The 20,414-nt window shown below is 44.0% G+C and overlaps 1 protein-coding gene across 6 annotated transcripts in view; it reads left to right on the top strand.

The window, feature by feature from the left end:
- The window catches only part of LOC139046707 (NADPH--cytochrome P450 reductase-like), a 42,463-nt gene extending 22,282 nt beyond the window's left edge, over positions 1–20,181 (top strand). For all 6 annotated transcript variants that reach the window (XM_070534402.1, XM_070534403.1, XM_070534405.1 and 3 more), the window contains 9 exons: positions 1,263–1,387; positions 2,054–2,242; positions 4,525–4,638; positions 5,515–5,633; positions 8,150–8,331; positions 9,474–9,623; positions 10,690–10,954; positions 13,582–13,813; positions 14,544–20,181. In XM_070534402.1, the coding sequence (XP_070390503.1) occupies positions 1,263–1,387; positions 2,054–2,242; positions 4,525–4,638; positions 5,515–5,633; positions 8,150–8,331; positions 9,474–9,623; positions 10,690–10,954; positions 13,582–13,813; positions 14,544–14,688 (1,521 nt within the window). In that variant the 3' untranslated portion in view covers positions 14,689–20,181. The remainder of the gene's footprint in view (positions 1–1,262; positions 1,388–2,053; positions 2,243–4,524; positions 4,639–5,514; positions 5,634–8,149; positions 8,332–9,473; positions 9,624–10,689; positions 10,955–13,581; positions 13,814–14,543) is intronic.
- The last annotated feature ends 233 nt before the right edge of the window (positions 20,182–20,414 follow it).

Here is a 20,414-nt window from a genome sequence, read left to right as displayed (position 1 = left end):
CGTAAAAGTATTTCAATGCGTTCAGCAAAAGTGGAGTTAAGGGTACTCAAACACGGCCTCCGCTGTGCTCCAGTTCCTTCTTCAATGTCTTGCACTGCGAAGGCTATGGCGAAGCAAGGAATGCCCACAACGCTCTGCATTCTAAATGTCACCGTGACGCGCAGTTCAAATTCATTTCGAATGTTAACATAGACGCCGTGACTTCCACCTTTGTTCCCTACGACGCATTAAACATAAGCCAAACACGGTTGCCCTCAGCAAGTCACAGTGCGCTTAGTAAGTGAATTCGTGGCGGCACCCCGCAGCGGCTGTAGTATCTATACCATGTAGCCGACTGCAGCTTGATGTCAGCTATCTGCCAATAGCAGCCATCTAAGGGAATGACAAAAAAGAGTGACAAAAGAGAAAGGAGCGAGGACAGGGCCTTCTGTTGAAAAGAGAGCCTTTGAGAGAAAGGTGACTTCACGATCCGCTTGCGAGCTCCACGCACTGCGTACAGCAGCAAAACTTGGCTGAGATATTCACAACAGGTTATGCTAACTGCGGACCATGTTATTTCACCAAGCACTAAACATAAGCCAAACATGGTTGTCCTCAGCGAGCCATAGTGCGCTTAGCTAGTGGACTCGTGGCGGCACCCAATGGTGGCCACAGTATCTATGCTACATAGAAGACTGCAGCTACCAATAGCAGCCGTGCATGTTGATCCGCATTATTACGAAATAAAGCGTCCAAAGAGAATGAGGAGCAGGCTTCTATTGAAAAGAGAGTGTTTGAGAGAAAAGTGACCTCGCGCTCTAATTGCAAGCTCTGCGAATTGCGTACGACAGCAAAACTTGGCTGTGATGTTCACAGCAGTGTATGCTTCCCGTGAACTATGTTATTTCACCAAGCCCGAGGATTGGTTCAGGGCCCCTTTAAAGCAGCCAGTAGTTCTTCTAATAGATGCCAGTGTTGTATTAGATGCCTGTACTTTATTAAATGCCAGTGTTTTACTCATCTGGCAAAAATAGTGCCACTTCTTTGGCCTTAAGTTTTTGAATGTGGGGATAAGTTTTCAAACATGTGAAAAAAAAGAGCATTTAGTGACACTAGTGAATTGCATTCCTTTCATTGGGCAGCTCCCTTGCATACTCGAAATACCAGCAACGACTCAAGCGCTCTTCATTTGTTTTAAACGCTCGGCGTAATGTGATGTGTTATCACAAGATACTCGAGAAACTGAGCAAAATTTTTTTTGCATCTTTTTTCATTGTTTGCAGGTGTTTGCTCTGGGAAACAAGACCTACGAGCACTTTAATGCGATGGGGAAGTATGTTGACAAGCGCATGGAGGAACTGGGGGCCACTCGTGTCTTTGAGATGGGCCTTGGAGATGACGACGCAAAGTGAGTTTCCTCGTGGTATTGTTGTTATCATTTGTTCTGGATTCTGGATCTGGATCCTGAGAAAAAAATTGATAGAAGAATAAGAATGGGTAGGAGCATGTATGGCAGGCATTACAGTCAGTATTGATAGCTTACTGCGACCCTTGAAATGGAAATTGTGCAGTCATTGCATTCTCGTGGTGCTAACGTGGGGGCGTAAACTTCGAGGTTAGCAAAGAAGCCTGAGAGGAAGCTAATGACTTTCATTGAGAGATATAACAAATAATGATAGGTGTAACAATAATAGACGGGAAGGTAGTGGTGTGGATCAGAGCAAACAGGTGTAGCAAACATGCTAGTTGAGATCAAGGAAAAGGAATAGGGCTGGTGAAGCCACATTTTATGTAGAACAGATGGCTGCTGGTCTATTAGAGTTATAGAATGGACGCTAAGAGGAGGGGGAGGGAGTAGAGGACACTAGCAGAGAACTAGGTGGCATGATGAAGTTAGGAAATTCTGGCATAGGATGGGGGGAGGGTAAGCTGGCAGAAAACAAGTAATTAGAGATCGCTGGGGGAGGCCTTCGTCCTTCAGTAGACGTAGAAAGTAGGCTGATGATGGTGATTATGAACTGTTGGTTAATCACTTGTGAAGTACTAATCACTGAATAATCACTCATCATTGCAGCATTGAGGAAGACTTTGTCACCTGGAAAGAGCGCTTCTGGAATGCCGTTTGTGAGAACTTCCACCTGGAGATCTCTGGCGAGGACATCAACCTGCGCCAGTACCAGCTCATCGTGCACACCGACCTTCCTGACGAGAAGGTCTTCCATGGAGAGATCTCGCGCCTCAACTCGTACACAACCCAGAAAATGCAAGTAACACCCTTTACGGATCTGATGCTCGGCAAACCGCGGAAGGTTGGCTGTGCTTTTCCCACGTTAATTTGGTGCACTTGTCAGGGTTTTGAATGAAGCAGGCTCACTTGCAGTTAAACTGTGTTGAAGGGTCTTCAATAGTAAATAACATACCCAAATGGCAGCTTTACAAAAATGGAATCTTTGTAAGGTAGCTATTAACATCAAATGCAGAAAAGGATTAGTGCTGCCGCTGAAAAGTACATCGCTGTCTCCAGCAACGTAATTGCTGTATCCATTTGTCACACGTAAGTTGTCTTCAACCAGTGGCAATAAATTAATTGCATTACATTTCAACATGAAAGAAAATGCAGTTTGTACATAATTTTCTAGCAGATTCTGCTGATGCTAGCCCTGGTGCTGCCGCACCTTGGCATAGCTGGTTACAGAAAACAGGGCAATAAAAACTCCTTTATGTGAACTGATGCCATAGTATGTAATGCATAGCACTTGATAAAATACATTTCGGCTTGCATTGTAATGTGATATGTGGTGTACATTCATGGGAACAAGTTGTTGGCATGACTAAGTGATCATGGGAATTTGCCTTAGACACCCCAGTCTCTTAAATAGTGTAGACTTAACTGTGTCATACTATAAGCATGTTGTGAAGTAAAACAGATCTTTGTATCATGTTTGGCTTGTCCCCGAGATAGTCAAACTCGTGATAACGAAAGCCAGAGACGACGAAACGCTCGCCACAACGAAATGTTTTCTTATCCCCGGCGAGCGCCCATAGGATTCAATGCATTTCATATCTCTCGACAACAAAATGTCACTGCAGTCCCATATTAACAAAATTTGATGGAACATTACTCCTCTTGTTATCTGCCCCTGTGACTCTAACATAGCACAAAAAGTGCTCAAATTCATTTTTCTTTCCACCTAAATTGCATAAATTATCGTTGCAGCACGCTTGCAAGGCTATTGCCAATTTTGTTTACTAAAAGGGCAAAGTGCTGGAAGTGACTGCTAGCACTGCAAACACGTTCTAGCCGCCATTTTGTTTTTGATTGTCCACTTCACATGCATGGCCACTTCACAATTCTAGCCTCTTTAGCTTCACCATTGGCCTCTACCAATTTGTGACCACAATCTTTTTTTTCTATGCGCAGCTTAGTGTGCGGTACATAATCTGAGATTCGGTGGGAAGACAGAGTGCAGCAAAAACAAAGAAATTCACGTCCTACCAATGTGGAGTTGCTTATGGCACTAGAAATGGTGGTTACAGCGTGGGCTGCCAAACATCTGGCCGGGATTGAGAACTGGGGCTGTACAGTGACCCCAGAAGTAATTGTCTGAGAATATGCATCCCCAGTTTCAAGATCGCTGGTTGGTACCACCCAACAGGCACTGTACGTAGATTTGGTGTCACATAGATTTGCCCGATGGGTCCATAGTCTTGGTCAGTCGCTTTCGGGGATACAATCACTTGCCTGCGATATTATGTAACTTGGCACCGTATGCGTTGGCGTCTAAGGAGTTGCTCGTAGATGCTAACATGTTCGGCATCTGTTGAATCGAAAATTTCACAAGAGTTGTCATATAATTGCTGTTGCCCCTCTACCTGTCTGGTGCAGAGTTACTCAAAATCTCGCGAAAGTGATCATATCAATGCTGTCGCTCGCTGTCGTTGATGTCTGGTGCCAGGTTATGCGAAATGTCGTGAAAGCGACCGTGTCCCCAAAAGTTATCAGTTGCGCATGGGGCATACTTTGTGATGTTGGCAGTGCGGTTCTGTAGCCTCAAGCAAGGCCCACCAGTGTAGGCTAACAGAATTTTGACGGTAAAGTTTTATTTTGTAGGGTATTCCCCTCCCTGTCTGTGCTGTCTAATTTTGCAGCAATAATGAAGTTCTCACGAAAGTGAAATGTCTCACTTCCTCCACTAATTTTGTCATGGTGGGATTCATCTGTATTGCTATTTTGCTGAAAATATCAGTATCTGCTGGAACCACTGGAACAGGTAGTCTAATAAAACAAAGCGTCCTGACATATTATGTCATCTTGTTTCACCTTTCCTGTGCATATCTTATGCCTGCTTAAGCTCGTGATGGCTTTTGTTTCCACACAAGTTCATGAAAAGCGTTTTTACATACTATGTCAGTCGTTAGTATCACTGAACGTCATACTGTGTTTATTGACTTAAGTAGGTTTTTTTTTTGTTAGCATCGTCAAACAGGGCTATAGTGTGATTAGTAACTCAAGGAAATTTTTTGTTTCTTCTCGCTACTCTGCAGGCCTTTTGATGCAAAGAACCCATTCCTGGCACCTGTCCGAGTCCACAAGGAACTGTACAAGGGTTCACGTTCATGCATGCACATTGAGATTAGCATTGCTGGTTCCAAAATGAGGTGAGGCCTCTCCCACTGTCTCAGATGCTATGTGTTGGGGCTCACGTTTCTGTCAGCACATTCATAGCGTGCTGTTATCATAAGCAGCTCTGGAGTCACTTTAATAATGCTTCTGTTCTCTGTGTTTGTTAAATGAGTGGTGTTTTGCAAATGCTTAGGCAGTTACTTGTGCTATGTTGAAGTTTATTGTCACAGCATAAAGACACATACGAGTGCCTTAGTATATATAAGTGCTACAGGAGGAGATCCCATAGTAAAACTGTATTACTATTGGTAAAACATTAGCAAAACTTCCTATTGGTATGGCATTGGTTTAGGGCAAGTGAGATAAAAAGCAGCAGGCATACAAATGATATTAAAAATGCATGATGGAAACAAGCAGTGTGAACAAAAATGGTACGGTAAACATAGGTTGAAAGGTTTAGTAATAAATGTTCATGCATCAAAAAAAATAAAAAAGAAGAAGCAAAGAAAAAGAAAGCAAACTATACATATGCACTGGTGCTTTAATATCGTATGCCAGTAACATTTAATTTCTATATGGCATCGCCATTTTTGAAGAGTTCCTTTCACTTCTGCATTATCAATCTCGTTAATTTAAAATGCACTTAATGCCCTTACTGAAAAGTATGTAATTTACTTAACCACTGCAAGACCTTCATATGGCGGCACAGGCAGAATCGGTAGGCTTACCAGGCACCCCTGTTTCTTGGGGTGGCAATATCTAACTGGTCTGATGTCAAGCTTAGTGGATGTGAAAAGATCATCCTGAAGCTTAAGCTGAAGGGTACAGTCAAGCTGAAGGGTACAGTCAAGCTGAAGTGATGCAGAAGTTGGCCTTATTTCTAAGCTTGTGATGTGCATGTGCTCCCAAAGGTACGATGCCGGGGACCATGTGGCCGTCTACCCAATGAATGACATTGCCATAGTAGAGAACCTGGGACAAATGCTCAAGGTGGATTTGGACACCGTCATCACACTGAAAAACCTTGATGGTGCGTAATCTGAGATTGTTGTTGTCTAAACAGCTTGCTTAGAGTGCAGTCTTGTTTTGTGCGCTTACCTACTCATCATGAAAGCTGCTTTGAGAAATAAACTTGGCAAGTTCTTTGCACTGATAGTTTGTCATAGTTTCTTATATGAAAAGGTGGCAAGCAAAAATCCTGGGCACTTTTGGGCGGACAACTCCTGTGTAGTTGACAGCTTGGTTTAGCTTGAAAAGTTCTTACATTTGGGCATTTGCTTTGTGCTTGTCCAGTATTCATTGGAGAACTTTTTTTTCCAAGTGGCATTTGTTGTATCAAAGGGATTTGCCCGACAGAAGGGAAATGGGCGTACTGCTTCCTGCGTCTCTCTGGTGCTGTTTCCTGTTGCGTATGGACATTGGTGCAGGGATGCCTGTTCGTAGTAAAGCCAAACACATCTATAACAATAATCAAGTGCTAAAAAAATCCTATTGTTATAACCGTTAACCAGGTTGCACGAAAAAAGGCAGAGAGGACAAACATTTAAAGTAGACAGAAAGGTACATTCAGACTGGTGGGTGTGAGAAAACGGCTCGCATTTAGGAAATTTTATTTTCCAGCAATTTTGCTTTCTTTTCCCTTTCTATGCACCCATCCAGTGGCCAGATTTACTTGCTGTAACTGGTAATGGGGCATGGGAGCATTGAAGTGAGCTGTTGATTTTACCATAGAGCACCACATACAAAGGTTGATGGTACGTCAGCCGCTCATTGTTTTATCTGATATATTGTTATAAGTGTGTTCGACTGTATGTCTCTTGTGTGTGGTGAGAAAAATGCACAGAAGCACAGGGTGGTGCATGAAGTGTGCCAGCATGTGTTGCTCACCCGCTGCATCCCCTCTGGAATTGTGGTGTGGCTCGTTGGCTGTGATGCAGCGCCACCTTCGTGACAAAGCTCAATGTGTGAAAATTTGGTAAATGCATTTTGCTGCAAGAAATTATGGAAAGTTTGATGATCTCGGCATTGTGAACTTGGTGTTTTAATTAAACTAAGGCTGATCGAATATCTGCTATATCATTATAGGGGTTGTTTCTCTGAGCTGACCAGGTGTTTCAGTTGTCATTACTGAGAGATGCTGTTGCCGCGTGTCTCTCCAGTGACCCTACTTTTTCCATTTGTGAATAAGGGCAAGGTGAATTTGCGTGGATAGTGAGACGTTTATTTATTTATTTATTTCATATACCCTCAAGCGCCAAGGCATTGCAGAGGGGAGTGGGCTACAAGCGCAAAGCAATAACAACCATTACAACAAATTTACATAATGCAAGCAGCATGTGCAGTGGGAATAATCATTAAGAGATCAATGAACAAAGATACTATGAAGTTCAATATAAATAAACCTAGCGACATCTGAACTGGACAAAAGGAAAATACATCGCTACAGTGCATGGACAAATACAGTGCATGTGGTCACGTGGTCACAGTTGAAAAAAAAGCAAACAAGGTTCAGCGGAAAAGTGCACTGTCTTCGATTGACACGGTATCATCGGGAAGGTGGTTCCAGTCGTTCGTTGTATGTGGAATAAATGAATATAAAAACCTGTTTTTGTCACAGAAAGGGCGTTTTACATTATGATGGTGATCAACTCGAGATGACAGGTAAAATGAATGAATAAAACTTTATTTGAAACGGCTCTTTGACCGTGCCATCCGCCGCTGCTAAGGATATGATGATGAAATACTTTATGAAAAGTCGCAAGCAAAAAGCCTTTCTGCATAGTGATGAAGATTGTAGGCACAAGTTGCTTTTCATAGAAGATACGCTAGAAGTACGATTGTAGTTTGAGTGAATGAAACAAGTCGAATTATTCTGAACCATTTCAAGAGAATTAACCAGAGTAGCATTGTAAGGGTCCCAAATAGCAGCGGCGTATTCCAACTTAGGTCAAACTGGTGTTTTATACAATAATAGTTTCAGTGATGCAGGAAATTTGCTAAAGTTTCGCCGCAAGTAGCCTAACATACAATTTTCGTTGTTGATTATGGAGTCAGTTTGACATCTACAGGATATGTCCTCCAGTGACCCTACTTTTTCTATTTGTGGATAAGGGCAGGGTGAATGTGGGTGGATTAGTGAGATTAGAAGTCTGTTCAATGTCGTTGGCAACACACTGTACAGCAGAGCGATGTTGGCATGGTATAAATGCGTATGCTTCCTTTAAGCAGTGTGATGGTTTAGTGGCTGTAGTGTCTTGTTGCTACGTGTGAGGCTGCACGCTCAACTCCCAGAGATGGCAGTCACATTCTGGTGAGGGTATAATGCAAATGCACTCATTTACTGAAATTTAAGTGTATGTTAACGAACCCTAGATGGTAGTACATATTGGATCTCCAACTATGCAGCACGGTGTCTCGTAAAAGTCGTACGTGGCTCTGTGTTGTGAACTCAGTGCCTATCTTCTGTGCTCTTTCGCCTTGCTCAAACTTGGGACTTGAGGTCCATCTTTGACAGTTGATCAATGACTGCCGTGCTCTGCTTTTCAGAGGACAGCTCCAAGAAACACCCCTTTCCATGCCCATGCAGCTACAGAACTGCACTGCTGTACTATGTGGACATCACCACTCCCCCTAGGACGCATGTGCTGAAAGAAATTTCTGAATATGCCAGCAATGAGGAGGAGAAGAAACAGCTGAAGCTCATGAGCTCTTCTTCTGACGAAGGGAAGGTAAGCCTGGAGCAGTGTTCTTGTTACCTTCTCCTTAATAATGGATTTGTGGCATTGAAAGCCACGCATAGCGGAATCTCGTTAATTTGAACCCACTTAATGTGAACTTACAGTTTGTTCAAACACATAAGCGTTTGAGACAGTTAATTTGAGCATACCGTGCTGCCGACCACGCTCTGAGCACCGTGCCAACTCAAATGACAGTGCTTTTGACCCGGCAGTGTGGCTGCGTGTCGGCTGCTGCTCCCGTTTCCCGTTGCAAGTACCTTACTTTGGCGCATATACAGTGAAATCTCGTTCATATGTTCTGGAAAAAAAACATACTAGCCAGGAAAATGTATCATCCGAAGTTGTTAAAATATTCGGCAGACTCGGTTGTAGTTGACATCTCTGTAATGTGAAGCGTTGCGATAACCGATAAGCTGTTGCGAACACACCATGAATGCTGTTTTTATATCTTATTTGATTGCACTGCACGTGCAAATTTTAGACCAATTTTCTTGGGGAAAAAAAGGCACACATTAGATTCAAGTAATAAATGTAACTGTGAGCTACCATTTTCGCTTGAAGATTTTCCTAGGGAAGACTGAACATAGACGTTTTCGGTGCGGGATGATGTATCTTCAAGCATACATGGTCCCCCAAGCTGTGTCAAGACAGAGGTTGCTGCTAAAGGGGCTGCTATTAAAATCACCATTGGAGTCAAGTGCATACGTGCCGACCAGTCAAGTTCAAATTGTCCATCGAAGGCCAATTTTAGGATCGGAATAATAAAACTTGAGACCCATAGAAATGTATGGGCGCCGGCCAGGGCCTCCTGTCAGGATCGAACCTAATTAACCGAAGTCGAATTACTCTAAAGTCTACCGCATAAGAAACGGCTACCATCACTTGCAGATGTAAATGTAAACAGCAGAAATAAAACGCAATACAAATCAAAACTCATAGCCTACATTGAAGCTAGTCAGGCTGAATGCAGTCTGGTCAGTTCATGCAGTGTGTTGGCGTGCACTTTCATTCAAGAAGCTGTTGGCTACTACTTTTGTTACCGCTTGTCGTTGCCTAGTGGAGGTGCTGTACGGGGTGCGCCTTGGCTACTTGTTTGACAGGACCTCTCCCCCTGGGTGAATGTTCCTTTGCAGAGCATGTACAAGCAGTGGGTACTCAATGACTGCCGCAGTGTTGTACACATTCTGGAGGACTTGCCATCGGCACGTCCACCACTGGATCATCTTCTGGAGCTCATGCCCAGGCTGCAAGCTCGATACTACTCCATCTCATCGTCGCCAAAGGTAGGTTGCGGCATACTGCTGCATGCAAGGTCATGAGTTTTATTGCCAGCCATGAAGATGTGTTTTGATGGGAGCATGGAATCCAAAAATGTTTGCGTAATTAGGCGTCTGTTCATTCTGCCTTCTTCTTGTGTTGTCTGCGATTTCATAAGCATTCTATTAAACTATGCACAATGCTTGGGAACAGTTTGAAAGGGAGTTGAGGGACAAGAATCAAGCATCTGACAGAAAAGAAAAAAGCATTTCCAAGTTTTTACAATCATCATGTTTCGGGAATTTGACTCTTACACATAAAGAAGGGCAGGCACATTGTTGCCATTTGCAGAGCTCACATGTGTGATGAACAGAGGTCATTTCACAAGTTGGTGCAGTCACATTTTACAGCATTAAAAATGTACAAAAACACAGTACTGTGTGTTTTTGCTGATAGTATGTCAACACAGTAGTGCAAACAATCAGAGGGGCATTTATTGTACCTTTCATACACTAATGCCTGCTAGCCGAATTACTGTCCACCGAACATGCCACTGGGCGTGCGACAAAGCTGCTCATCGACCCCAAGCCCCAGAGGAAGTGCCCACTGCATGTCACATCCAAGTAACCCCGCCGTTAGGTGGTATTAGCACCGCAACACTTGAGCCATCTCTCGTAGTATGCTGCAACAACACCGACTGCTGCCGGCACTTAGCTACAGGGAGAAGTGGGATTACAGGAGACACCAGTGCCATGCGGGGAAAACAACACCATTGGATGCGTGAAAGTCAAGTATCCCCACAGGTAGCAGCTTTCAAGCAGGACCAGGACACACATTCTTTGCATGGTGCTACATATCTGTTTATGCAATTTTCAATAACCCAATTATTATGTATTTAGTCACTAAACTGTGCTAATATGTTTTGATAGGCTTGTCTGAAATTTAATCTTAGTTTGCATTTTTCTCATACACTAACAGTTTATATACAAATTATTACAGGATGACAATTTGGCCAAGTAAGCACTTTTCACAGGCTTTCCTTGCAACATTCTCGGCTAGAATTGTGCTCATAAACCCCTCCCTGTTGCACAGGCGCACCCAGACAGCATCCACATGACAGCGGTGAAGGTGGAATACGAGACGCCGACCAAGCGCATCAACCACGGTGTTGCCACAGGCTGGCTGGCACTCAAGAGACCCGACAACGGCACGCAGCCCACGCTGCCCGTGTACGTGCGGCGGTCGCAGTTCAAGCTGCCCTCGCGGCCACAAGTTCCCATTGTGATGGTGGGGCCTGGCACGGGCTTGGCCCCGTTCCGCGGCTTCATCCAAGAGAGGGATTTCCTTCGCCGAGAAGGTGGGTTGTGTCCTCGCTGCTCCTGTATTCCTTGACCCCAAGTGCAGATTTGTTTAGCTGATATAGGAGCCCTTACACCCTTTTTTACACCCGCGCGACACAGGCGAGAGACATGCAATGGATGACACAAGCGCCAACTGAAAGATTATGACAGTCAAATCTCGTTAATTTGAACACGCCTAATTCAAACTTTTGATTTATTTGAACTGACGCTGTTGTGCCGTTAAAGCTATGTGTATTCCAATGGGCGAAAATGCCTGGTAATTTGAATACGCAAGCATTTGTGGTGGTTAATTCTAATGTACTCCGCTTCGACAATGCTCTCAGTAGTATGTCAAATCACGTGGCAGCGCCTCTGACTAGCATTCCTCTGATCCCATAGCCATAGAGGAAAAGCTTAGGAGAGACTTTTCTACGCCGCACGCAAAGAAAAAAAAAGAAAAAATGCCGTGGCTGAAACTTGTGCGCAGGCGTGTGCAGGCGCGCATCACCGATTGCTTCTGTTTGTGATGGGTTAGCGACTTCCGTTAGTGACGCGCCACTGCTCCATAGAGTCAATGTATAAGAACGTCTGAAATTTCGGGCGCCGGAAGCCTTCGCCGTCCGACTTTCCGGACTTTTTGTCTTGCCCACAGGTCTGAAACGGTAATAATCGAAGCCACCACTACCGCCATTTCAATTATCGCGCCGTCTCGAGCTGGCGCTCTAGCATGCAGATCCACTGGCAGCCGTAGCCACACCACAGCAGTGCTAGGCTAGCTGCTTCAACGTTCGCTACCAAACTTCTTGCTGTTCAGTGCCATGTTTTTTATTGAAACAATTCGCCGCCGTTAGCAATGGCGCCGACTCCGCCTTTGTAATCCTTGTCAATGCTTTCGAAAGCACATCGCGTTGCATAATGCGGGTTCTTGAAAGTCAACTTCTCCCCAATACAGCACTGTTTCGCGGTGAAGCATACCAAAAGTTTGATGGGGCAATTGTCATGGGACATGTGCTTCCTTTTACTGTACACGCCTGCACCTGCCGCCTCATATCACAGTATGAGCACCGATATGCCTAATAATTTTATAGTAATTTGTAAATACGTGTGAATAAATCTTGTGGAGCTTCCCATTCGTGTTAGCTCAGTGCACAGGCCAGTGCAGGTAAGTCCTCCATTCAATTAACTTCCATTATTTCGAACAAATTTTGAAGCGCCTTCGAGTCAGAATTATCGAGATCCAACTGTACTTGGCAAACCATTATAGGCACTTTGGCCACATGGTGCGTACCAGATATGCAAGGGTACCTTTTTGAACGGTGTTCATAAATGGAAATCAAACAAGCCAAGGGATAGTCTAGTCATATCACATGCACATAGATTCTGCCTCGTGTGTTAGCCAAACATCTATCTCATTGCATCAACAATAAACAGAATTCTGGAATGGCCTGATTTCTTGGCACACTTGTATATCTAGTACACACCATGTGACCTAAGTTTTTATATAATGACTTGTCAAGCAACGAACTTTAAATAGTCAGTCAACGCTTATGTCATCCATTCCTTGTCCCTCGTCTGTGTCACACTGCACATATATGTAAAAATGTTGACCTACCGATTCACCCAGCTTGCTGTGTATGATAAACAAAACCCCTCTAGTCACTATAGAGCTGTCATGAACAGCTAAGCCAAGTACCATATTTACGGGCCTAATGCACGCACCCGCCACATTGGCCATCAAAAATTCAAATATTTATTTTAACTAGAGTAATCATCACACCTTGTAAAATTGCTGCAGCAACTGTCGCCTGCTTCTTCTGGCCAGATGGGATGATCTGTTCATGGTTTGGCACGGACATCAAGGTCGGGCACCACGTGTGCATGAAGTAAAGCCCTGTCTTGTATTCGGTTTCTGGGCCTCTGTCAAGCTGCTGACTGCAGCTTTTAGCCCTGGAAACCATTCCAAACATGTTTGGAAAAATAATGAGTATGAATTTGAAATTGTGCATGGCATCCGAGCCGAGGTTCCCGCCATTTCGTTTTCCAAACCTTTCCCGCCATAGCAGCACACAGCGATGGTTCTCATTCTGGAATGAGAACCTCCGATACACGACGACTCCATTCTTCTATTTAGCATTTAGGACATTCTCTTGGATAATTTCCCCCTGTAATATTGTGCCCCCCCCCCAATTTCGCGTCAATTTTCTGCTAAAGGAAGTATGAGCATTATGCAAGTAAATACAGTAGTATTCATGTACATGATGTAAGAGAGCTGACAATTTTGCTTAAAGGACTGGTTCTTTTTCCTGAAAGTTCCAGCCTCTCTGCATGTTTATTGTAAGGCATTGACAAATGGGATGTGTATTGGCCAGCTTTCACTCATGGTGGAGTAAGTACCACTGTGCCAATGCTTTGGTCTCCAGAATTGGGTGGCGTATGTGGTAGGCTGATCCTGGAGGCTTTGCCGTTAACGTAGTTCAGCACCATAATGATGGAGCAATGCAGGCGTTGGTGGACTTTTACACTGTTGCATTTGACATCTGGCTCCGTACCTTCTAAACCTTTCACTTTTTTTAAATATATGTAGCAAGACATGCGTCCATGTTAAAAAATGCCTAATTTCTTTTAATGTGCATGGACAACGCAGGCAAGCCAGTGGGTGAAGCGGTACTCTACTTTGGCTGCCGAAAGAAGGAGGAAGACTACCTTTACCAGGAGGAGCTGGAAGAGTACTTGGCTAATGGTACACTGACCAAGCTGTACCTGGCCTTCTCGCGAGACCAGCCGCACAAGGTCTATGTGACGCATCTTTTGCGCCAGAACAAAGACGAGGTCTGGGACCTCATTGGCAAAAAGAATGGCCACTTTTACATTTGTGGGTGAGCAGACAGCTTTTTTTTTTCCTCTTCTGCACAGCATTTTATGACTGCTCAGGGAGCTTGAGCTGTTTCACGCCTGGAAACCTCAGCTTTATCACATTGCATGCATGGACTCTGAATGAAGCAGTGATGAATTCTTAAGGTTATAACACTATCTTTGCCCTGTTGTTGAATTGAGTACAACCTGTTCTTTGTGCCTTGGTAATATGCCTTTCCAGCATGCTCATACAAAATGTATTGTGGAAGTCTGTTGCATCGTTCGGTGGCGTGTTCAGAATCGTGAACAAGCACTGTTTGCAAACAGAGCACTTCATCCGGTTTGCTTTCACAATTGGCAGTGTGTGATTTTACATGCACCATAGAGTGTACCTGAGAAAATGGGCTGCACAGGGTGGGAAAATGCTGTAAGTGACTGCTTGCTATCCGCTCAGAAAAACTGAGCAGTCATTAACTTTTGAGTGCATTGTTTCCAGAGCCCTGCCCCCAGTCACCATTTTCTGTATTTATCTCTTATGTGTCAGTAGCTGGCCTTGTTATTCATATACGCTAATATGCTTTAAGTGTGCAGGTGAAGTTAAAATTGTGACTGCATATGACAGAAAAGTAGAGCGTTTTCACTGCATCAAATCAGTCTACGTTCTCCACAAAGTGAAGTGTCCAGTAGCTGGATAGCGCTTCACGATGTGTGCATGCTTCTGACGGTCTGCCTCCTTCATCTCTCCTCTTGCAGTGATGCACGTAACATGGCGAGGGACGTGCATGAGATCCTACTAGAGATCTTCCGCGAGAATGGCAACATGACAGAAGAAGAGGCAGTGTCCTACCTCAAGCGCATGGAGTCGCAGCGGCGCTATTCGGCCGACGTCTGGAGTTGATGCTGCCCAGTGGCCACCCTAGCAAGTCATTACCGGGCAGAGCAGGGCGTGCCGCTGCCCGCCATCGCCGTGCCCTGCTCGTTGTCGCGACAAGGCCTCTTGCTGGCCTCCGGGAGACTGTTGCCCTGGGACTCTGTGGTGGCGGGGATGATGACGCGGGCCCCTCTCTGTTCCTCCGGTGACGGGGCCCGCAGTCTCTCCCTGACCCCACTTCCCTGCGTTCAGTGGCTTAGTGGCATTGGTAGTCAGTTCGCAGGCGAAGCCAGTGTGAGTGGTGCACCGCACTGTCCGACAAGCCACAGCTCTGGCAGCAGCAGCAGCAGCAGCAGCAGCAGCGCCCACACACATGAGCCCACCCCAGTTTCACGCACACATTCCCGGTCCCACGCTGGTCGTGTCCCATTGTCTTGTCGCAGTGTGGTGTTTGTGCTTTTTCCATCCTTGCTTCTTGTCCTGACCTAGCTGCTGTCTCTGCGTCGCTTCTGTTTGCTTTTGTGCAGTGTCAAGTGCTCTCTCCTCTTGTTCTTGTTGGAGAGCACCTGTTGTTATGCCTTGCTTACGAACTGCTTCGCCGCGTTGTCATTTGGTCACTCTCTTGTTGACCGCATTTTGCATCCACCGCATTGGTTGCTCAGAGCAGCAGAAAGTAACTTGTGGGTGTGCGCACTTGCTGTCAGTGTTGTTTTCACATTGTGACACTATCGAGTAGTACAGGGTCTTGAATATTTCGCTGCGCGTGTTTAAAAAAAGGTTTTGTGCTCACCGCTGCACTGTTTTTGCTCAAAATTTGCTGAAAGATCACATTTCGGAGTCTGCGTCGTTTAGTATAGCACTTACCACAGTTGATTGCCTGGTTTTCAAGAAAAAAGTGCAAATTTGCCTGTGCTTATGGGGATGCGAGCTGCTACCACGACAACGCAAGCATAAACTTATGTCGCCAGCTGTAGTCACCTGCAGAAAGCAGCCTTTCAGGGAGGGCTGCCGTGCGTTGCCTGTTCCTAGAACAGGCGACTTCCCTCCCTGAAACGTCGGTTTCTGTAGGTGACGACAGGTAGTGACATAAGTTTATATTTGCGCCGTCACGGTAGCAGCTCGCATCCCCATAAGCACAAGCAAATTTGCACTTTTTTCTTAAAAACCAGGCAGTTAACTGTGGTAAGTGTTATACTAAACGACGTAGACTCCGAAATGTGATCTTTCAGCAAAGTTTGAGCAAGAACAGTGCAATGGTGAGCGCAAAACCTTTTTCGAACACTTGCAGCGAAATATTCAGGACCCTGTACATTGACGTGATTGGACAAGTAAAAGTTGTGATGTCACGGAATGCCTCTTAGCTACAGTGAATCGCTGCACCTGCCAAGGGCAAGTGTCGTTAAAAGTGATTGATCGGGAATGCAGCTCCTGAACATACTTTGTGGTAGTTAGGTAACATAGTGGCCTGTTGGAGGGAAACATGCTAATTTTGTCATAGAATTGATTGTCGCTTGCTTGTAATATATGCTTGCTGAATGCCATGACCTTCAAAGAATATTGTATTTACATAGCCTGGTGCTTTTTTGCCACGTTAATAACATTTGTTTGAGAGCGGTGAGCATAACTCTTCAAGTCGTTACTGTGAGCAGTGGAACAATGCTGCAAGACTGTTTCAGCTTTTCTGTAAACATTCGATTACGTTTAGTTATGTTAAGCCATGTAGGTATGCTAACCGATGATGTATAATTTACTGCTCTACATTTAAATGCAGGAAATAATTATATAGGTCTGTTCATTATTGTAAACACAGATGGCAGAAACATTTATTTTGTTTACTCTCACGAATGCGTGCCATTTTCACGCATGTTTTTGAAGAAATGCTCTGCATGCCTTTTGTGCTAGAGCACTGCAGCTTGAATAATAGGTGAAATTTTATGCTTTTTAATTTGTTTTAACCATCCTGTGTGCTCTTTTCTTTTTTTACAAATGAAATGTTTACCCTTTCACACATTGTCAAAGTAGCATCAGTCAATCCCTACTACTAGCTTTGAGTGCAAGCCAGTGTGTTCACACAGAATGGGTTGCACATGTTTATGTTGCGACATGTAGGCCTATGTTGCAGTGTAAGAAATTCTGGTGTATGTTGGTACATCTGCAGCTTTGCAGTAGATAAGTTTGGCTTACTTCAAATGCCTGTGTCATGTTTCTCACTAAACTGCAGTTCACATTCAATAACGCTTTGTTACATTATGTGCATGCACTTCGAATGCTTGCTGCATTGTCGCACAGGAGTGCGACAACTTTTTAGTTTCCTTCGGTACATTAATTTCTTTTTAAATGTGTGTTAGTGAACTGCTGAGTATGTAGTGCGAGGAAGCTCCTTGGTGCGATTTAGGGAAATGTATCACCTTAAAAATGTTGGATGTTCCTCTGGTTGTTTCTGCAGAGTGCCTTAGTACTTGGTGCATATCACAAAAGGAGTAAGACAAGTTGCATTTGTCATTCTGTGACGACGATGTTAATGGACGAAGTGTTAAACACTAGTAGAAGTCTATCTTAATATGCTAGTACAGTGTACACAATAAAGAAGTAATGGGACCAGAGTATGCAGACTTGCAATGCTGTAGTGAGCTTTGCAAATCATGTACGCTCATCAGTTTTTTTGTTTTTTTTAAGTGTGCACCTGTGTTGGTAGTGGAAAATGCTGTGGTATGCGGGGCGCCATCTTCAGGCTATGTTTTTCGTAGCTACACAAGTTTCATTGCAGTCACAAAGTGTAACTGTAAAATACTGTTTGACTCGGTCTTATGTAACATTGAAACTAAGCCATTAGCATGACTTTGTTTTTAGAACACGCCCCCATTTACGGGGTCCTTAACATTTCGCTGCGCGTGTTCGAATTCGCTCACTGCTGCACTGTTCTTGCACAAATTTTGCAGAACGATTGCATTTTGGCATCTACTTCGACTAGTATAACACTTACCACAATTAATTGCCTGGTTTTTAAGAAAAAAAATGCAAATTCACCTGCGCTTATAGGGGTGCAAGCTGCTGCCATGACAGCGCAAGCGTAAACTTGTGTCGCCACTTGCCGTCATCTGCAGAAAGCAGCGTTTCAAGGAGGGCAAATTAGCACTTCTTTCTTAAAAACCAGGCAATTAACTGTGCCAAGTGTTATACTAAGTGAAGTCTATGCCAAACGCAATTGCTATGCAAAATTTGAGCAAGAGCAGCGCAAAACCTTTTTCTCGAGCATGCACAGCAAAATTTTCAGCACCCTGTACACACTGTTAAGCTTAGCTAGGCCTAGTAAGGGATCATACCAGATGGCACCACACTTCTAGTGTTGGCCATGCAAAGCACACTGCTAAAAGCCTCTACAAAAAGCATGTAAGAGGCCATAGCATTTGTGTTTGGCCACGCAGATAGCCCAAATGCTTTTCTAAAGCTTACGTGTCAGAACATGTAAACTGCTAACATTATGTTGAAGTGCAAGTGTTGAAGCTCTTGAAGCTGTATGCCTGAGCTTTGAACTGCACTTTTACAAATAATAAATGTTGCTAGCTTTGCAGGCAGTGAAGCGCACAATTTCAGCAAATAATTCAAGGTTGTGGGTATCATGCCTCCTATAACATTTGGTATCACAGTCTGTCATTTATTGTTTCGTCTGTAATGAGATTGCGACCTTGAAGGTTGGGTGCGATGTGAAACTGTGGTGCTCTCTAAAATGTGCACCTGTTGTTGTCTTCGTGTGTTTTATTTGTTAACGAACTGTTATTAACAAAGTGCCCCTCCTGATTGTTCTTTTTTACTGTTCATCTTGGATGTACGTCTTACTGATTGGCTATGTGCAACCTCTTAGAGTGTACTGCGCAATGAGAGAAATGGTGATTGCGGCAGCGTATGCCTGGCTTCTTTTGGCCAGGGTGCACATTCCTCCGTTACACTCCATATTTATTCCACTGCAGCTCAAGTCTCGAAGAAAGTAATGCGGTAAGGAAGCGCAGCGTCGCCAGTGGGCTCTTTCTAAGGCAAATTGGGCATTTCTATGGTGCAGCTGCAGTGTACTGAACACATTGCCACTTTGCTGGGAAAATGTGCTTCACCCTTTTTTCTAAAACACTCGCTCACTGTGGCTTGCACTGTTCGAAGCCAGAAGCATCTATCTCCCTTCATCATTACGTTTTTTTTTTTATCCAGTATTAAAAAAAGGGAACGGCTGCCTCATGTGCTGACACTGGGTTTAGCAATTTGGGGGAGTACAAAGAAAAAAAAATTGGCATTTCAATGCCATACAGAATTATGTAATAGTCACGCCCTCAATCTTGAAAGAAAGACTCGAAGGAATGTTTTTAGATTTTACCCACGTACAAGTAGCAGTGATTTCATTAGTCTTAACTCTAGGTAGTCATGAGTGCCACCTTCCAACAAATCCAGTTGTAGCTCCAAGTTGTTTCTTGCAGGACACTTTTTCATGTGCTAGTTTGTTCAAAATTGACAGTAAAGGTACTGTACGAATATGCAAAGACAAAAATGTATAAACACATGATGAGAACTTATGTGGACACACCAAGAATACATATTTACTTTGTCATTGCATATTCAAGTAGTAGCTCTACCTCAAAATTTCATGCAGTTAAGCTACTGCATGAATAAAAGGACTGAGAAACAGAGCAGGTACACAAAGAAAAATGTGTGCCTCGTTTTTGTCCATGTATTTGAAGAGCAGCTTGGCCACCAAGTTCTATGTCTTAAAGCTGCTGCGCGAATGCATGAAGTCGATGGACTGCATGCGTTGGGTGCGCATTAAAAACCTCGGGTGGTCAAAATCTGGAACCCTTCACTACAGGGTTTCTCGTAACCCTTGAATTGCTTTATGATGGTAAATCCTGTTGTTAAGATGTGTAAATATGTTTAAGACAGTGGACTGTAAAAATTTGCAGAGAATGTGTACTCTGTCTTTATGCGTTCACACGGTGGCTTTACAGCTTTACCGACTGCACCAGGACAATCAACGCTGGCTTGTGGTATGTGGCACTCGGTCCTTCCAGTTTGTGTTTCATGTCAAGACAGGCTTCCCATTGCACGTAATAACCATTAGGGCTGTGTGCTGCCCATCCAAGGACTTCCACTTCGAGTGCCTTCGCAACTCTGCGCACGTGCAGTTCACTTGCTGTTTCCGCAGCCATGTCCTGAAATGTGCCTCGGGTTCAACTGCCCCATGCATGTACCGAGATACTGCATGCGTCTGCTGATGCATGTAATTGTTGTTGCCAAATGTTTTTTTGGCTCCTAGAAGTGAGGCATTTTTAGAGATGTATTTTTGTACCTTTTTTTTCTTTGAAGACCTGAATGGCTTTAAGAAAAACCTACCTGTTGTGTTTTTTGGTCTTTCATGCTGACATTGCAATATTAAATTTTTTGAATTTTATATTTGCTATCATGTACAAAATGTTTTTAGGGAGAAATATATTTTAAATTTGGTCTGGTACATTGTTTAAATAAAGCCCATGCTTCTATTGCGGTGAGTTTTCTTTCAATCCTTTTTAGCACACATGCCTGTGTTTTAAAACGATTTCATATCTAACCGACTTTTATTTGACAAAGATTCACAGATGTCTAGGGTACTGGCTAGAAGCTCAAAGATGAGCTTGACGGTGAATGTGCAAATACTCATCATCATCAGCCTATATTATGTCCACTACAGGACAAAGGCCTCTCCCGGCAATCTCCAATTACCCCAATCCTGCGCT

Source organism: Dermacentor albipictus, chromosome 2 (genome assembly GCF_038994185.2).
Source record: "Dermacentor albipictus isolate Rhodes 1998 colony chromosome 2, USDA_Dalb.pri_finalv2, whole genome shotgun sequence".
In the NCBI taxonomy this organism is placed as follows: Eukaryota; Metazoa; Arthropoda; class Arachnida; order Ixodida; family Ixodidae; genus Dermacentor; species Dermacentor albipictus.
This window is presented reverse-complemented; position numbering and strand designations above follow the sequence as displayed.